This window comes from Equus quagga, chromosome 2 (assembly GCF_021613505.1).
Source record: "Equus quagga isolate Etosha38 chromosome 2, UCLA_HA_Equagga_1.0, whole genome shotgun sequence".
NCBI lineage: Eukaryota > Metazoa > Chordata > Mammalia > Perissodactyla > Equidae > Equus > Equus quagga.
The window spans coordinates 40,047,569-40,063,642 of NC_060268.1; the positions used below are offsets into that span (position 1 = coordinate 40,047,569).

A 16,074-nucleotide genomic window follows, 5' to 3' on the forward strand; every position below is an offset into this window, starting at 1 on the left:
TCTTTCTATTATCAAATTTTTCTTACAGGCAGTTGTGAAACTTTTTTTCCCCCAGTTGCTGAATATACTTATTTTATAATTCCTTTTAAATAAAAAGTTAATTTTGGCATGCATATTTTCATTTCATTTATCAGTAAAATCTTCCCTTTATGCTAAATTAAACAACTCGGCAAAGCTTATGTGATATAGTGGGAAAAGAATGGGCTTTATAGTCAGGCCTGGGTTCAAATATTAGTTCTGCCTGCCTATATTTTATATAACCCTGGTCAAGTCATATAACCTCTCTGTGCCTCAGTTTCCCTATCTCTAAATGGGGATAATGATAATTTCCTTGAAGGACGGTAGTTAGAAGAAATGAGATATTAAAAGATTCTTGTATAGTGCCTAGCACATACTTGGCAGTAAGCATTGTATCAAAATATTAAAACAATATTCATCACCTTTCACTCAAAACAGCTCTCTGTTGTGGACTTCCCTATTTCTCTCAATCACTCTGTTATTAATTTTAATTCAAAATTTTGCCCTTGCCCAGCCTGCCCCAATTTCTGCTACTACATCCAGACATATACATTACCTCTAATTTCTCCTTTTTCCAATCCAACCTATATAATATCAAATTAACCTTAGAATACTATTACCCAAAATTTAAAAAAAAAATTCCCAATAACCTAAAGAATAAAGTTCAAACTTCTCACCAGGGCATTTAAGACTCTCTACTTTTATCAAAACAACTTCATGCTTCTCTATCTATAGGCACCACTACTCCTATCAAACGTGTCTATTTGAACATACCACACACTTTCTACCTCCTCAATCTCTGTTCAAATTGTGCCCTGTGCTTAGAATGCTGTCTCTGTCCCTCTCAAGTGATCCTCATGTGCCTTCCCTGCAAGGCTCAGTTCAAATCCTACCCCTGTTAAGAGGAGAGAACAGCAGAGCCCCGTAGTGATCTCTTCCTCGTTTCAATTCTTGAAGCACATTTTTGTACCACACATCTGGCATTTGGCTGCTTTATAGGTAATGTGTGTTTTCACAGAGGTTCTGCTTCTTTCATTCAGTCATAAGCCCTATAATGGCAGGGACCATATCTTATACCTCCATATATAGTTTATAACCCTAACACCTTACAAGTAAACATGTTCCTGCAAATAAATTTTCATATGACAAACTTTTATATATAGGCACAAAGCGACACTACAGAGCAAAAGCATACCAATTCTGTTAGTTACTGCCAACTAGAAAGTATACACTATTAGTTTAGTCTCTGCCATCTGTGATGAAGTTAAATAGTCTCCTTGTTTGGTGCTTATTTTGAGGTGTTTTAAACATTATAAATCCCCTAAGTTGTGGTAAGTGAGAGAGCAGGGAGATGATTCGGAAGTGCCAGTAAAACAAGGTATCCAAATTATGACTGAAATGAAAAGACACACCAATTAAAAAAAAATACTATGCAAATAGGATAAACTGTTCAACAACAGGAGCAGGTCCTAAGAAAAAAGACAGGCAGATATACATGCACAAAGTTCTGGGCCCGAGCGATCAACCAATGAGAGAAAAAGTGTAAGAAAAAAAGGGAAAAATGTCAAGTTTATAGCTAGGGGAACAGCATCAATATTAGATTCCTATTAACATGAGGTTAATTCAGGAGACAGCTGGAAGTTAATTAGAAAATATACAAGCTAAGCATGCTGGAAGTTCTAATGAAACTTAGGTGGCAGCCTTAGATGCAGACGTGGAATCCCCATGTCAGAGTGAGCAGAAAGCTGCTCAGGAAGAGCCCCTAAGCGGCTTGTGAGCATCAACAAAGAGGAACACTATCTGTCTCAACAGACTTTCAAGATAAAGTAGCTGGTCAATTTTGGAAAAAACTGCCTGTTAAATCAACTAGAAGAAAACTATGTCTGGCTTCAGAGCTTAAAAAAAAATAAGGGACTCTCTTTATTTGGTGGAAACATATCTGGGAAGTACAAGCTTAAACCCCCTACCATTTTGAACTTATGAACAAATAGATTTATAAAGAGTCCTTTTTAGGGCTGTCCTCTTTAGCTGTAGAGGAGCTCCTGTAGTACAAATGCCCAAACGGATATGCAGATAACCAAAACGAAAGCCAAATCCTTCTACTGCTGTGTAATCTCTAACCCTTCTTTTTCTTTTTATATTAATTGAGAGCACCATAAGAGCTTAATTTCTAGCTTGTTAGAATCTAAGAAAACCAGCTGTTATAGCCTGCCTCTCAAAGAAAAGGGCATGCTTGGGCCTGCGTTCTCAGATTACCACACTTCTGTTATTTTACATGACTTTGACTTTGATTCACCAGCAAAATCAAACATATTTTTAAGCGATCTATCCAGGTCATTGCTCCCTTTTCTAACCAGATTGGGATACAAAGATGTTAGTAGTTGGGCATGTTGGTTCAATAAAGCCCCTAGGTGGGTGTAAGGAACTTAAATTGAAAACATTTGGAAAACACCTGATTTTTAAAATATGATTGCAGGTATTACAGGGGCAGGTAGGTGTTTTGTTTCTTTTGTAAGGCTGCTGTAGTGTTCAAAATTAGCACAGCGTGTTGTTTCCTAACGAAATACACTGCCAGAATGCAATGGAAAAGACATGTAAATAATAACAATAATAATAATTCCGAGAAGACTCTACCCGATAAGAGACGAATCAGATGTTTCTGTATCAGGACCTGAGGACAGGTAATCCTCTGTGCAATGGCAAACTGCATTAATGCTTTCAGACCATTATGCTAGATTGTAAGAGAGGGGAAGATAAAAAGATAAAGGAAGATGCCAGACTCAAGTCATTCAGTATAAAAATCAATCCTAGTCAGCAAGAATTAGTTACAGACACATAACATACTTTACACCCTTGCAAATAAATATTTTTAATACTTCTAAAAAGTTTTATGACTTCACCAAATTTTTAATAGATTTTCCTGTGACATGGAAGAATTAAAGCTTTAATCATTTCAATTCTTATTTAAGTACTTATTTTCCCCGGAGTCAATTTCTTAAATGTTTGGCCTAATTTATTCTATTGAGGCTTGAGTGAACAAACATATTTACAGAAATTCTAAAATGATGGCAGAAAACCACTGAATTCAGGGAACAGATCTGCTTCCCAAACGGAAGGACAGGAACTGTAGGGAAGCACACCATGACTACAAGTCTCCTGCGCAGCCGTCAGGAAAACAAGGGGGAAATGGCGAGGAGGGGGGTGGTCTTGGGCATCCTCGATTGCCCCTTCTGTCTTCACAGGCCTACTGAGCACATTTCTTGAGTACTGTGTTTCAGGGTCCCCTACGTTATGAGGCGTAGGCCTGAGGCAGGAGTGCAGTACTGTAGTGTCAGGATCTGCCCTCCAAGGAGCCATGGCCTAAGCCAACACTAATACTTAATGTTAAAAGATGGTGCAAAGCTTGTGAGAAGGAAAAATGTAGGAGGCACCAAGTTTTTGATTTGGCAATAAATGGAGAAGGGGAGAAAAAGTAACCAAGTATCACCTGAAATCTCTCTGCGAAGCACATTTAACCACCGAGATTGAGCAAACTCTCTAAAGGGTACAGTGTTGGCCATTTGGTCTCCTAAGAGAGTGGTCACTTTTTTTCCCCTTTAATTCTGCTAATTTTTACAGAAAAAGGAGTAAATGAGGGTTTTTAAAAATGATACATTAATGTGGACTCCCTAAAATAGCATACCATGAGTTACCTGGACCCTGTTGGAATATACATACCTGTCTGTTTTGAAGTGCTCCAAACAGAGGTTTTCCTTCATCTCCCAAGAGGTTTTCTCAAAGGGTAAGAGAAATAAAAATAAATCCTGAATACTGCTACAATTGTATACTTGGTTTCTGTATATCAGATGTTAACTTATTATAATTTTGACCAGACCCTTTAAAGGTTCAAGTTTAAGTCCATGCAAAAATTTCCAAATTTTTGAGTGAGAATTACTAGAGAAGCAAAGGTAGGTCATTTACAAATTGCCACTATAAATAATAAAGCCCCTGCAGCAATCTATAAAGAATATATGGGAAAAACAAAGCATCCTGGTTCATTTTCCCTCCTTTTAACATCTCTTCTATGCAAAAAAATTTTAAATAAGTAATTTTTATGTATAGTCACAACCTATTTTGCTTAAAAATAATATATAAGGCAGATGAAAGCAACTTTATTTCTCTTATAGGTACTACTAAAAGAGAATTAGATTTATAGATAAAATTGAAAATACCAAAAAACATGGACTCAGAAATATATTTTACCTTTGCCTAGAGTATTTATTGCTAAATTACACGTATTTTCACTGATCCTTGGTAGCAGATACATCTCTGAGTGTAGAAGACTTATTTTCTATTTTCTTTTTCCATCTTTGAATGGACAGTATCAAAAGACCCTCTGTTTTGATTCCTCAACTATTGTTCCTAATGATGCCAGAACACCCTGTATCTATCTCCCATACTCACAGGGAATGAGGTAAGTTAGCTGCTTGTACACTAGGAATAAAGTCTAGCATTGCGTCCACTGGATGGAAAAAGTACTATAGTGAAAACAATATAACACTATATCAGTCAAATAGAATTCAACTACTAGGTTACAGAACCAGATATGAAGAGTCAGTCCTATTTTCCAGTGAATTTCTCATCTCTTTTATGACAAAATTCTGACCTTTCCTCTTTTTTTTTTGCTGAGGAAGATTAGCCCTGAGCTAACATCTGTTGCCAAACTTACTCTTTTTTGGCTCTGCTTGAGGAAGATTAGCCCTGAGCTAATATCTGTGCCAATCTTCCTCCACTTTATATGTGAGTCACTGCCACAGCATGGCTGACAAGCGGTGTAGGTCCGCACCCAGGATCCAAACCCATGAACTCAGAGCCACCAAGGCAGAGTGTGTCAAACTTAACCACTTTGCCACAGGGCTGGCCCCCCAAATTGTGACCTTTTTTAATGTTCAATGTCTAAATATAAATTCGTGATTCCTAATGCTTGTCTTCTCAAAGATAGTAAAGTGTAAAATACCTTCACTGAAAGTTTGAGGAGATAGGAGATCATGACTCCAAAAGAATGTTTTACATTTCTCATCAACTTGTTTATATTCTATTTAAACCTCATTTTTCCTACTTCTCATTTTATTTAGTCATAGTAAATATAAACCTGTATATATCTTTTATCCATGATGTAAGTCTGATAGGTTTGGAAATCTGTTCATAGAGACTGAAGCTGGTAGGAGGTTCTGTGAAAAGAGTAGGAGGGCTCTGTGAAAGAAGTGGCTTCATGCCACTTAATTCAAATCACGAAAGCATGTCTTGTTACAAAAATACATTTAAATAAAATATGGTAGACCTCATTAAAAAAATTATCAAAAATATATACTGGAAAGGGAACCTGAAACTTGCTTGGATAACGATGACATAAAAGAATTACAGTTCTTACTCTTTTTCATATGGTACCCTATCTTGTGACTGTAATGAGCAAATATGCTAATTTAAGAATCTAAGTGATTCTTCACTGCTACATTTTTCTTTCTCCTGCCCCCAGCTTTCCTGAGTTATAACTGACATATAACATTGTGCAAATTTAAGGTGTACATGTTGATTTGATTGCTACATTCTTCTATGAGAAGCTTTCAATACGGCAGAGAATTTGATAGTAGGCTTCCTTTCAGACTTGGTTAGTTTTTGCCTGCTAATCTGTCTTTCCTACCACCTCAGTCTTCTCCCTTTTTTGGTGCTTTTTTAAGGTTATTTTTGTTTCCCTTTCTTTTTCTTTCAAAGTGGAAACAAAAATTACTGGATATTTATGGGTTGATTCTCCTTCCTTTGCCTCTTTTTCTTGATCTTCTAGTGTTGTAAATATGCCACCTTTTGAATATAGCTTGCTTCTTGCTGTCCCTTTCAAATATTTTTAGCCTGTGTTGCATATGGCCATTATGGTAGTTAAAAAGAGATCAATACAAAAAATTCTCAGACTAAAAAGAGAACCTTCATACACTGCTGGTGGGATTGCAAACTGGTCCAACCACTATGGAAAACAGTATGAAGATTTCTCAAAAAATTAAAAATAGAAATACCATATGATCTTATCTCACTACTGGATATTTATCCAAACAACACGAAATCAACAATTCAAAAAAGATTTATGCATCCCTATTTCACTGCAGCATTATTCACAATAGCCAAGAAGTGGAAGCAACCCAAATGCCCATCAACAGATGAACAGAAAAAGAAGATGTGGTATATATAAATAAGAGAATACTACTCACCCATAAAAAGACAAAATCATGCCATTTGCAACAACAAGGATGGACCTTGAGGGTATTATGCTAACTGAAATAAGTCAGACACAGAAAGACAAATACCACATGATTTCACTCATTCTACTTATGTGGAAGATAAACACACAAATAAGGAAAACAGACTAGTGGTTATCAGAGAAGAGGGTGGGGGAAGGGCAAAAGGGATAAAGGGCACATACGTAGGGTGATGGATAAAAACTAGACTACTGGTGGTGAACACGATGCAGTCTATACAGACACTGAAATATAATAATGTACACCTGAAATTTACACAATGTTATAAGCCAATATGACCTCAATAAAATAATTAAAAATAAATAAATAAATGAAATAAAAAGAATTCTCAGACTAAATGACATCCAAAAAAAGACACAATAATCTACTGAAATACTAATAGTCCTCAAACAAGTCAAACTGTTCAGGGCCATCAGGGAAAAAAAGAGATAATTTTGGTCAATCAATGTAAATTCTGTTTTAAGGAAACCTCCAAATCAGTTCTCTTCTGGGATTTACCAATTGCCTGGAGAGTGAAAGCACAGGTGCTCCAAGTCATCATGGGGACTCGAGGATCTGTTTCATCAGGAGGCACTTTTAATCCAATTCTATAAATTGTTGTGGCAAAGAGAATGACCATTTCCTTGATGCTATTAGAATATTTTATCCTAAAAATAAAACAAAAATCTCTATTAATGATTTAGTAAAAGAGGCTACCTACTGAGAAGTCCAGTTAGGTATTGAAGCAACAAATAATTTAACTCCTTTTGACAAAGTAAACTTCTTTGTCAAATTAGAGATTAGAACCTCTGAAGATTTATTCATTAAGAAAAACTGAGAAAATCAGAACTGTATCTCTTACAGTTAGAAAAACATCTCTTACAAAATAAGAATGGCCCATATAACTTCGCTTTCTGTAAAAGATGCAGTAAATGATCAGAGCAGAAAGGATAAAGGTCCAAATTAAGAGACAGACTGGACAGAAAAGGAATCAAATTCAGAGGAAACAGATCTGACCTAACAAGTTTTAGTGTCTGGAAAAGGGACCAAGAAGTACTTTTGTGTTGATAGGGGTGTATGTGTGTGAGATAATACCATGTACAGGGAGTGATAATCTGGTCTCCTGAACTTTCCTTTGTAAAAGAAACAAGTATTTTCAGTAGCAATGGGATACATAATATAAACAAGGATCAGAATTAGAAAAATTCACCTCAGATAATATTCATTAAATATCTAATTTGGTTACATTATATTTTCAAAGTATCTTCACATAAATATTCTTTCCAATAACTTTATGAGGTAAGTTAGGAAGCCACTACCTCAATTTTACAAACAAGAATAATGAATTGGTGGGGGGTGACTTGAGACTTTTCAGAAGTCACAGAGCAAGTCAGATATGACTCTAACTGAAGTCTCCTCAATTCTGCTCTTCTTGCAGGTTGGACTATATAAAAATGGCCTTTTTGTTGGTCAAAAATGGTTAATTATAGGCATGGTTCACCCTAGTACATATTTACTCTGTTATCTCAAACCACTTAATTATATTAGTAGAAATAAAATTCCAGGGAGAAAGGAACAAGATAAAAATGGGATAAAGAAACAATTTTACAAATAAAGCAGAAAGGAAGGAAGGATTGTTCTTCACTCTTATTTTCACAACCATTACAAACTTCTCTCAATTACTTAGATACTTACAAAGACTGAACTCCCAAACTCAGGATAGAATGGAACTCTAAAGTGGAATCACCCATTCCTTGATCAAACAAGACTGGAACTGTTGGGCTTTCTCCTTATAAATTAAAAGGAAAAAGAAAAAAATCATGAAGAGTCTGACACACACTTTTTTAGCTTTTTAAAAATTATATATGATCATTTTAGAAGACTTAGAAAATGCTAATAAGCAATAAACATTCAAAATTTCTCTACCCAGATACCCAGGTAACATTTACTGTTCTGTATCTTGTTTTTTCACCAAGAGATCACAAATGGCTTTCCACATCAGTAACTCTCCCTCTATATTTCCATTTTTAATGAGTGCGTAATATTCCATGAGTAAGGTACCACCTACATGAGTGGTATGGACAAAGGAACTGGAGCCAAGATGCCTAGCTTTGAATCTCAGCTCTGCCACTGACTGTTAGTAAGACCTTGGGTAAATACTACAGCTCTTTGTGGCTCCATTTCCTCATCAAATCAGAACTGTTGTTCCCCTACGTGGAACGAGTTGTGTTTTTCTGGTTGCTTTTGAGATTTTTTTTCTTCATCTTTGCTCTACAGCAGTTTGGGTATGATCGATCTATCTTTAGATATATCGGTGCGGCTTTCTCTAAGGTTATCTGTTTGAGGTTCACTGAATTTCTTAAATCTGTCAATGTATGTCTTTCACCAAATTTGCAAACTTTCTAGCCATTATTTCTTTCAGTATTTTTACTGTACAATCCCTTTTCCTTTTGAAACTTCAATGACACAATTTTTGGGTTAAAAAAAACCTGTTCCATAGTGTCCCTAAGGCTATGTTCTTTTTCTCCTCCATCGCTTTTCTGTCTATTCTTCAGATTGGATAATTTCCACTGATCTAATTTCAAATTTACGACTCTTACCTTCCCATCTCCATTCTACTACTGAGCTCATCCAGTTAATTTCTATTTCATATGTATTTTTTTAATTCTATTACCTCCATTTGGTTTTTTTCTTATACTTTCTATTTTTTCTGCTGAGAACTCCTATCTTTCCACTCATTTCAAGAGTGTTCACCTTTACCTTATGTCTCATGATTATATAGCTGCTTTAAACTCTCTGTCTGAAAAGTTCAACATTAAAACATCACAGGATTGGCATTTGATTTTTTTTTTCCTTGAGAGTTGGTCAGATTCTCCTGGTTCTTTGTATGTTGAGTAATTTGGGACTGTATCTTGGATATTTCAAATATTACATTGTGAGGTTCTGGCTCCTGTTAAAAGTCTCCGGGAAAAAGTACTTTCTTTTTTGTTTTAGTAGATAATCAACTCAATCAGGTTCAACAATTTCTTTCTGTTTGTAGGTGCCGGTTCCAATGTTAGTTTCAGAGCCTCTGCTCTGCTGTTTGGGTCTGTCAGCACATGTACTACTCAGGGGTTATTCTGGAACTTGAGTGGGGTTTCACGAAGCTTTGTTCTCAAAACTGTTGCTATGCTTTTTGGGCCTGTTCTGCACATATGCAGCTTGCGAGTGAGCTCAAGACTTGTGTTGGTCTCAGAAATAGGAGAGTCCCCTTCTACAGCTCGTTCCTCTCTGGGATTTCCCCCATACTCTCTAGCTCCAAGGGGCTCTTTTTCCTAGTTCCTCTGATCAAAATGACAAATTTCTCAGTTTTAGTCCTCTGTGCTGCCATGCAGATTCATGAGACAGGGGCTACCTTTGGGGTGAAGCTGTGAGGCAAAGACAGAAAAATAATAATGAGGATTAACCCTGTATTCTTTGGAACACAGAGGTCCCTGTCTTCCCAGTTTCTCTGGCCAGAGAGACTGGTTTTCTCTTGTGATTTTAGGTGTCTACATAGCAACTATGTCAGTGCAGCTGAATGATGGGGGCTTGGCCTCAGGAAAGGGCCAGAAGAGGGAAAAAAGCCACAACAGGAATTCTCCTTACACTCTCCAGCTCTAAGCAGCTTCTTTTCCAGGTCCTCTGGCCAGAAAGAGGGCATATCTCCTAGATTTTTTTTGCTGCTCATGTCTGTTGCACAGTTTTGTGACTCAGGCTATCCTGAGAGGAAAGCCAGGGAATACAGAAGGGGAAAAAACCCAAGGAAACTCACTGCCTGTACCAATCATTCTTCAAATTTTGACTTCCTAACTGTCTGCCAGTGTTTACTTTTCAGAGTCTTTAGGTAGTCTTATCTCTCAATTGTAAAGAAAGTATAAATGAGGAAACAGTTTAAAAATGTTTTTGTTATTAATATTAAAACAACATATTAACAATATTAGTAATAGTAATGGCTAACACTTACACGGTATTTACTATGTACGATGCACTGTTCTACTTTACATAGGATAACTCAATCCTTCAATCAATAGACAGGTACTATTATTATTCCCACTTTGCAAATAAGAAAGTTGAGGCACAGAGAGGTTAAGTAACTTGTCCAAGATCACACAGACAGTAAGTGATGGATCTAAGATTTAAATCCACATAGTGTGCCTCCAGATTAATCAGTCTATATTGCCTCCCAGTATGAAAAATTATTAAATCAAGTAAAGTGTTTAAGTCAAACTTAGCCTTGGCTTCAAAAATCTCTATTTCTTGATATTCAACAAATCTGTACTTGCAAACTATATTTTAAGGCAATAAGTACTTTTTTCAAAAAAATAAAATAAAATTAAAGAGTCTGACACTTAAATCTCCCACAGCTAAATAGAAAGTAATTTTAAGCAAACCTTTAGCATGTTTCATATTATAACCTGATATTCTGGCCAGAATAGTGTGTATCCATCGTGCCAGGGTCATATGTTGAACAACAGCTTCTGCATCCTCACTGAAAAATGATATTTAAAAATAATTAAAGCCAATGGCACAAACTCAAACTGAAAAGCTGAACTTGTAGAGTCTTTTCCTAGATAAATGGCTGTATGAGAAAGTCAAACTCCTCCAGATTAACTTCGTACATCATAGAAACACGCATCTAAATATATAGTTTTGGGAGGGAAGGGAATTTAAAAAGTACAAGGAATAAGATACTACCCATATGCCCATAAGAAGTAATAAACGTCAGTAAATGGAATCATCATTCCAGTTGCTCAAGTCAAAAACTAGGTGTCATCACTGATTTTTGATTCCCTCACACCCCACATTCTAATCCACCAGCTAGTTTTGCAAGTTTTACCTTCAAAACATATCCCAGGTTGACCACCTCTTTCTACCTCTACCATTGCTCCCAAATCCAAGTCACGTTATCCCTCACCTGGACTACTTCAAGAGACTAACTGTTCCTCCTGCTCCACAATGGTGTTTCATTATCATCTGTGTGTTCACCATAGAACAGCAAGAGGGATCTTTTAGAAATGGAAATCAGATTGTATCACTCCCCTATTCAAAACACTCCAATGGTTTCTCATTACACATTCTAACTTCTAAAATTAGCTCCTAAGTCCTTTTATGATCTGGCTTTTTGCTTGTTCCATTCCAAGCATGCTGCCTTCTAGCTGTGCCTTGAACATGCTGATATGTTCCTACCTCAAGGCCTTTGCTCTTGATATCTCCTGTGCTTGGAATTCTCTTCTCCCAGAGAGTAGCAGCGCTGTTCTTCACTTCATTCACATCTCTATTCAAATGTCACGATCTCAGAGAGGAGTTCCCTGACAACTCTGTCTATAAATAGCCTCATGCACTGGTCTGTCTCTAGCCCTACATTCTGATGCTTTAGTTTTTTCTTAGCATTTCTCACTGCTCAACACTTTGTATTTATGTGTTTATTGCTGGTCTTTCCTCTCTCTGGTGTAAATCCCATAGGGTAGTGACTTGATCTAAACTGTTATGAACAACCAAGGGGAGACCAGAAACAGTGTTATTAAAAAGGACTATAGAGCCAGCCCTGATGGTCTAGTGATTAAAGTTAGGTGCTCTCACTGTTTCAGCAGCCCGGGTTCATTTCCTGGTTGCAGAACCACACCACCTGTCTGTCAGCTGCCACGCTGTAGCGGTGGCTCACATAGAAGAACTAGAAGGACACTCAACTAGGAGGTACAACCATGCACTGGGGCTTTGGTTAGGGAAAAAAAAGGACTATAAGACAGGAATTTGCTTATTGAAAGGAAAGTCTTGAGTAAAGCTAAAATATATAATGAACTGTGTCAAAATTCACAATATCTGAGCACAAATTTAACCTAAGAATTTTTTCAATTCTCAGAAATGAAACTGTACTATGATTGGTTAGGACCAGTTTTAAAAAAAAATACTAGCTCATTATTAGTTTTGATAAAGTTTTTATGTGCTCTCAACTTTAATATCTTAGATTATACTCATGTTGATTTTCTAAAAACAAAAGAGGCAAATATATTCAACTAAACAGGTAAGTTCAAGTGCTTAATAAAAATGTTACATAAATTATGTATTTTGGATGCTAAGTAACAAAATTGTTACTACAGATGAAAAGTGTCACAGGGTTCGAAGAGACCCAGTTGTAAGGATCAGTCTAAGTTTAGAAGGGATTGCCCTGAAGCATTCTATTCTTATAGGCGCTAAATATTCCTTTAGTGAATAATTTACATGTTTAGTAACTCCTATTTGGGGAACCATTGTGTAAAAAAGGTTTGTATAAGCTAACAAGAAGTTGGAAAATCACTTATTTTATTATGATTTCTTTTGTCTTTGTCTTCATGTATATAATTAGGTAAGGCTTTGGAGTCAGGTCTGGGTTCTAATCCTGGGTCTACCTTGGGACAACAAAAAACTACTCATAGTCTCCAACTCCTTATCTTTAAATGGGAATAACAGTACCTACTTCACTAGACTATTTTAAGTATTAAAAACAATAAATGTACCAAGTGCCTGGTAGAGTGCCTAGACCATATCAATTACTCAAAAAATAAAGGATAAATCTTTCTGACACCACCTTCTTCCTAAAAGATAACATTCTATATCCCATTATGCTGAGCAGAAGACAATTTCCCAATTAGACTTTCTAATGACATGGAATAGCAGAGACAGAGTAACTACTTATTGACCCTATTTACCAAACCTTTGAACTCTTTTGCTGTGGAAACATATTAAAAGTGTTTTTATCAACAAAACCATTTTCTCTGTTCAAACTTAGGTCTATCATTAAAAATTGACTGAGTTTTAAACTGAAATAATATTAACAATAATAAATAGTACTGTTATCATCAGTTAGGACAGTGAAAATACAGAACACATACTTGAGTGTTCTAGTTATACAAAATGAGTGAATTTGCTGTTAAATTTCATTTACAGATGGTCAGAACATAAATGTTTAAAAACTTAGTCTAAACATTCAAAACCTATCCAAAGACATATGATAAATCTAGTGTTCTTATTCACTTTTATAGTTAACATTTTGTCCACATCTCTACAACTATAGCATTTGGATTTTCAGAAAAATAGAATTAAAAATAATACAAAGATCTTTACAGAAACCAAATTCCAAATAGCAATTCTAATGGTGGTAAAGGACTATACGAAGTAATGAATCTTCTTTACATTTTTTCTCCTCGTGTGAATGCAAAGATAGAGATCAAGGTTCTGTTGCTTTAACAGCTGCTGGAAGAAATATGTACAACACGTAGATTTGAGTTAATGAATATTCCAGTTCTTTTAGAGACCATACAAGTTATGAAATGAAAGAGTATTAGTTACTTTAAATAGCAAAAAAGAAACTAGTAATCTAACCAAAAAAGGCCCAAATGAAAGGATTAAAGACAGTTTTTTAAAAAATTAACCAAAATATAAATTAAAATATACCTGTTTATCCTTTGTGGTTGTAAAGGAATAATGGGGATCACGGTATTGCACAGAGACTTGCAAAGAGGGCAAAGATATTCTCCACTCTCCAAGTCGAAAAGGTCAACATGAATGCGCTGCTGAGAGGTCAGCTGTACAGCTTCAAAATACCTGCAAAATTCCAAGACATAGGTCCATTCAGAACTATACAAGTATCTTTGCTCTAACACAAGAGAAAAAAATCTGGAATTTTTGCCTCAATAAACATCTTTAGAATCTACATGCAAAAACACACGAGCTACAATTATAGAAGAAATAGGATGTCCATTCTTTTGGGGGCAAACTAGAAGATGCATCAGGGCAGAAACAAATTTAAAATAATCATAATCATAACTTGTCTCCTGCCTCAACAGCATGGAGATACAAAGTAGACGCTACTTCCCTCAGTTTCCAATGGCCAACTGAAGTAGTAAGTTAGGCTATTATAGGAAAATTATGTATTTTAATCCAATGCCCAAAGGGTAAACCTTATACAAAAGATTTCCCAGGAATTATATTTCTGAATTTTTATCTCTTCCAGAGGTACAACTAGAATTTCTTTTCCTATTCTATCTCAAAGATACTTTTCACTCTATGTTTTGAGGGAAATGAGATTTTTATAAAGATTACTGCTTCTTTTACACAAATACTGATCAAAAGCAATTAATTAGTTTGTGGAGAGCAAGGACAAAGGAACAGTGAAAACGTTAAGTTGATAACTTCACACACCAATGTCTAAGGGTGATAATATAATGAGTATCAAGCAAACAAAATTACTAACTAAAACTGCATCAATTATTCAAATAAGAAGGAAGAAAAGAAGACATGGGAAGACATGCCTTTTTGCAGCCTTTAGTGAACTTCAATATTCCTAGTTTCTTTCAAGAACATGTCAGAAGATCAACTTACTTCTGCCAGCACACTGCATGCATTACATGACCACAGCTTCCTGTGTATGTTCCATATGCCAAGTCTGGATCCATGAAAAGTGGGTCTATGGTTTCTGGTACAGGAAGATAAAAATAAAGGGTTATATATTCATCTCTCCTAGTGTCACAAAAAGGAGGGGGTGGGGAGAAGTTATCAGGTCTAAAATTCTAATCATAAACTTTCTTCGGAATGTCCAAGAAGAGTGTCACAATATCATGATAGAGGAATATATATTCTTAATACTAAATAAAAAGAGGAAAACAAAGCTAGACGTCCAGGTATGATTCTAAAATTAGTATGGATTAATGACAACTTTTACCCTTGATATACATTTTTATTTTGAACATTAGATTTAAGTTGCATTACCTTGGTTGTTGAAGTGATTTTCTATGACTAAAGCACAACTAATTTTTATAATTTTAAGAGGAATTTGGGCAATTTTAAGGAGTATTTAGGGTAACTATACTCTACTAGATAAAAGCACAGACTATCGGGTTCAAAATCTGGTTCCATCACTCATAACTCGTGGCCTTTGGCAAGTTATTTAACTCCTCTGTGCCTCACTTCCTTCATCTGTAAAAGAGTCAATATTGGTACCTAACTCATGGGGCTGTTGTGAGGGTTAAGTGAGTAAACACACATAAAGCACTTAATCAGTGCCTGGCACATGGTAAGTATTCAATAAACGTTAGACATTTTTATTATTATTATTATTACAAGGGTATTTTAAAAAGAAAGCAGCTAACTCCTGATGTGATCTAAGGAATAGAATACATTGCCTAATTAATATTCCTGCCAAGAAAATGTTTAACATGAACCTAATCATGAGGCAACAATCAGACAAATCTACAATGTAAGACATTGTCTAAGACAAGTGGCCTGCATTCTTCAAAAAAGTTGCATCATGTAAAAAAGGCAAGTGATTATTCTAGATTAAAATAGACTCAAGAGACATAACAAAAGTAATGCATGAAACATGTCAGTATCCTAAATGAAAAAAAAAAAAGTCTAGTTAAAAAAAGACATTTTGAAGGCAGTTGGGAAAATTCAAATATGGATTTTATATTAAGTGGTATTCCTGAATTATTATTAATTTTCTTAAATGTTATAACGGTATGGTAGATATATAACAGATTGTCCTTAGTTTCAGAAAATGCATGTAGAAATGTTCAGGGATGAAATGTCATGCCTACATCTTACTTTCAAATGGTTCAGCAAAGAGAAATGGAGATAGATAGGCAGACAGACAGGCAAACAGACAGAGAGAATGAATAATGCAGCCAAATGCTAACAAAAATTAAAATTAAAAAAAACAAAAGAGCCAACATGGTATGTAAAAACCTCGAGTCCATCTTATGTACGGGTAAGTAGTGATCTGACCAAATAAGGT

General features: G+C 35.6%; 1 protein-coding gene across 2 annotated transcripts in view; it reads right to left on the minus strand.

Moving 5' to 3' along the window:
• UBR1 (ubiquitin protein ligase E3 component n-recognin 1) overlaps positions 1-16,074 on the minus strand; it is a 163,634-nt gene that overhangs the window by 25,849 nt on the left and 121,711 nt on the right. For both annotated transcript variants that reach the window (XM_046651989.1, XM_046651988.1), the window contains exons 31-37: positions 14,664-14,757; positions 13,737-13,886; positions 10,697-10,794; positions 7,980-8,073; positions 6,804-6,952; positions 3,736-3,791; positions 2,653-2,749 (exon numbers count right to left, since the gene is read on the minus strand). In XM_046651989.1, coding sequence (XP_046507945.1) covers positions 2,653-2,749; positions 3,736-3,791; positions 6,804-6,952; positions 7,980-8,073; positions 10,697-10,794; positions 13,737-13,886; positions 14,664-14,757 — 738 coding nt within the window. The remainder of the gene's footprint in view (positions 1-2,652; positions 2,750-3,735; positions 3,792-6,803; positions 6,953-7,979; positions 8,074-10,696; positions 10,795-13,736; positions 13,887-14,663; positions 14,758-16,074) is intronic.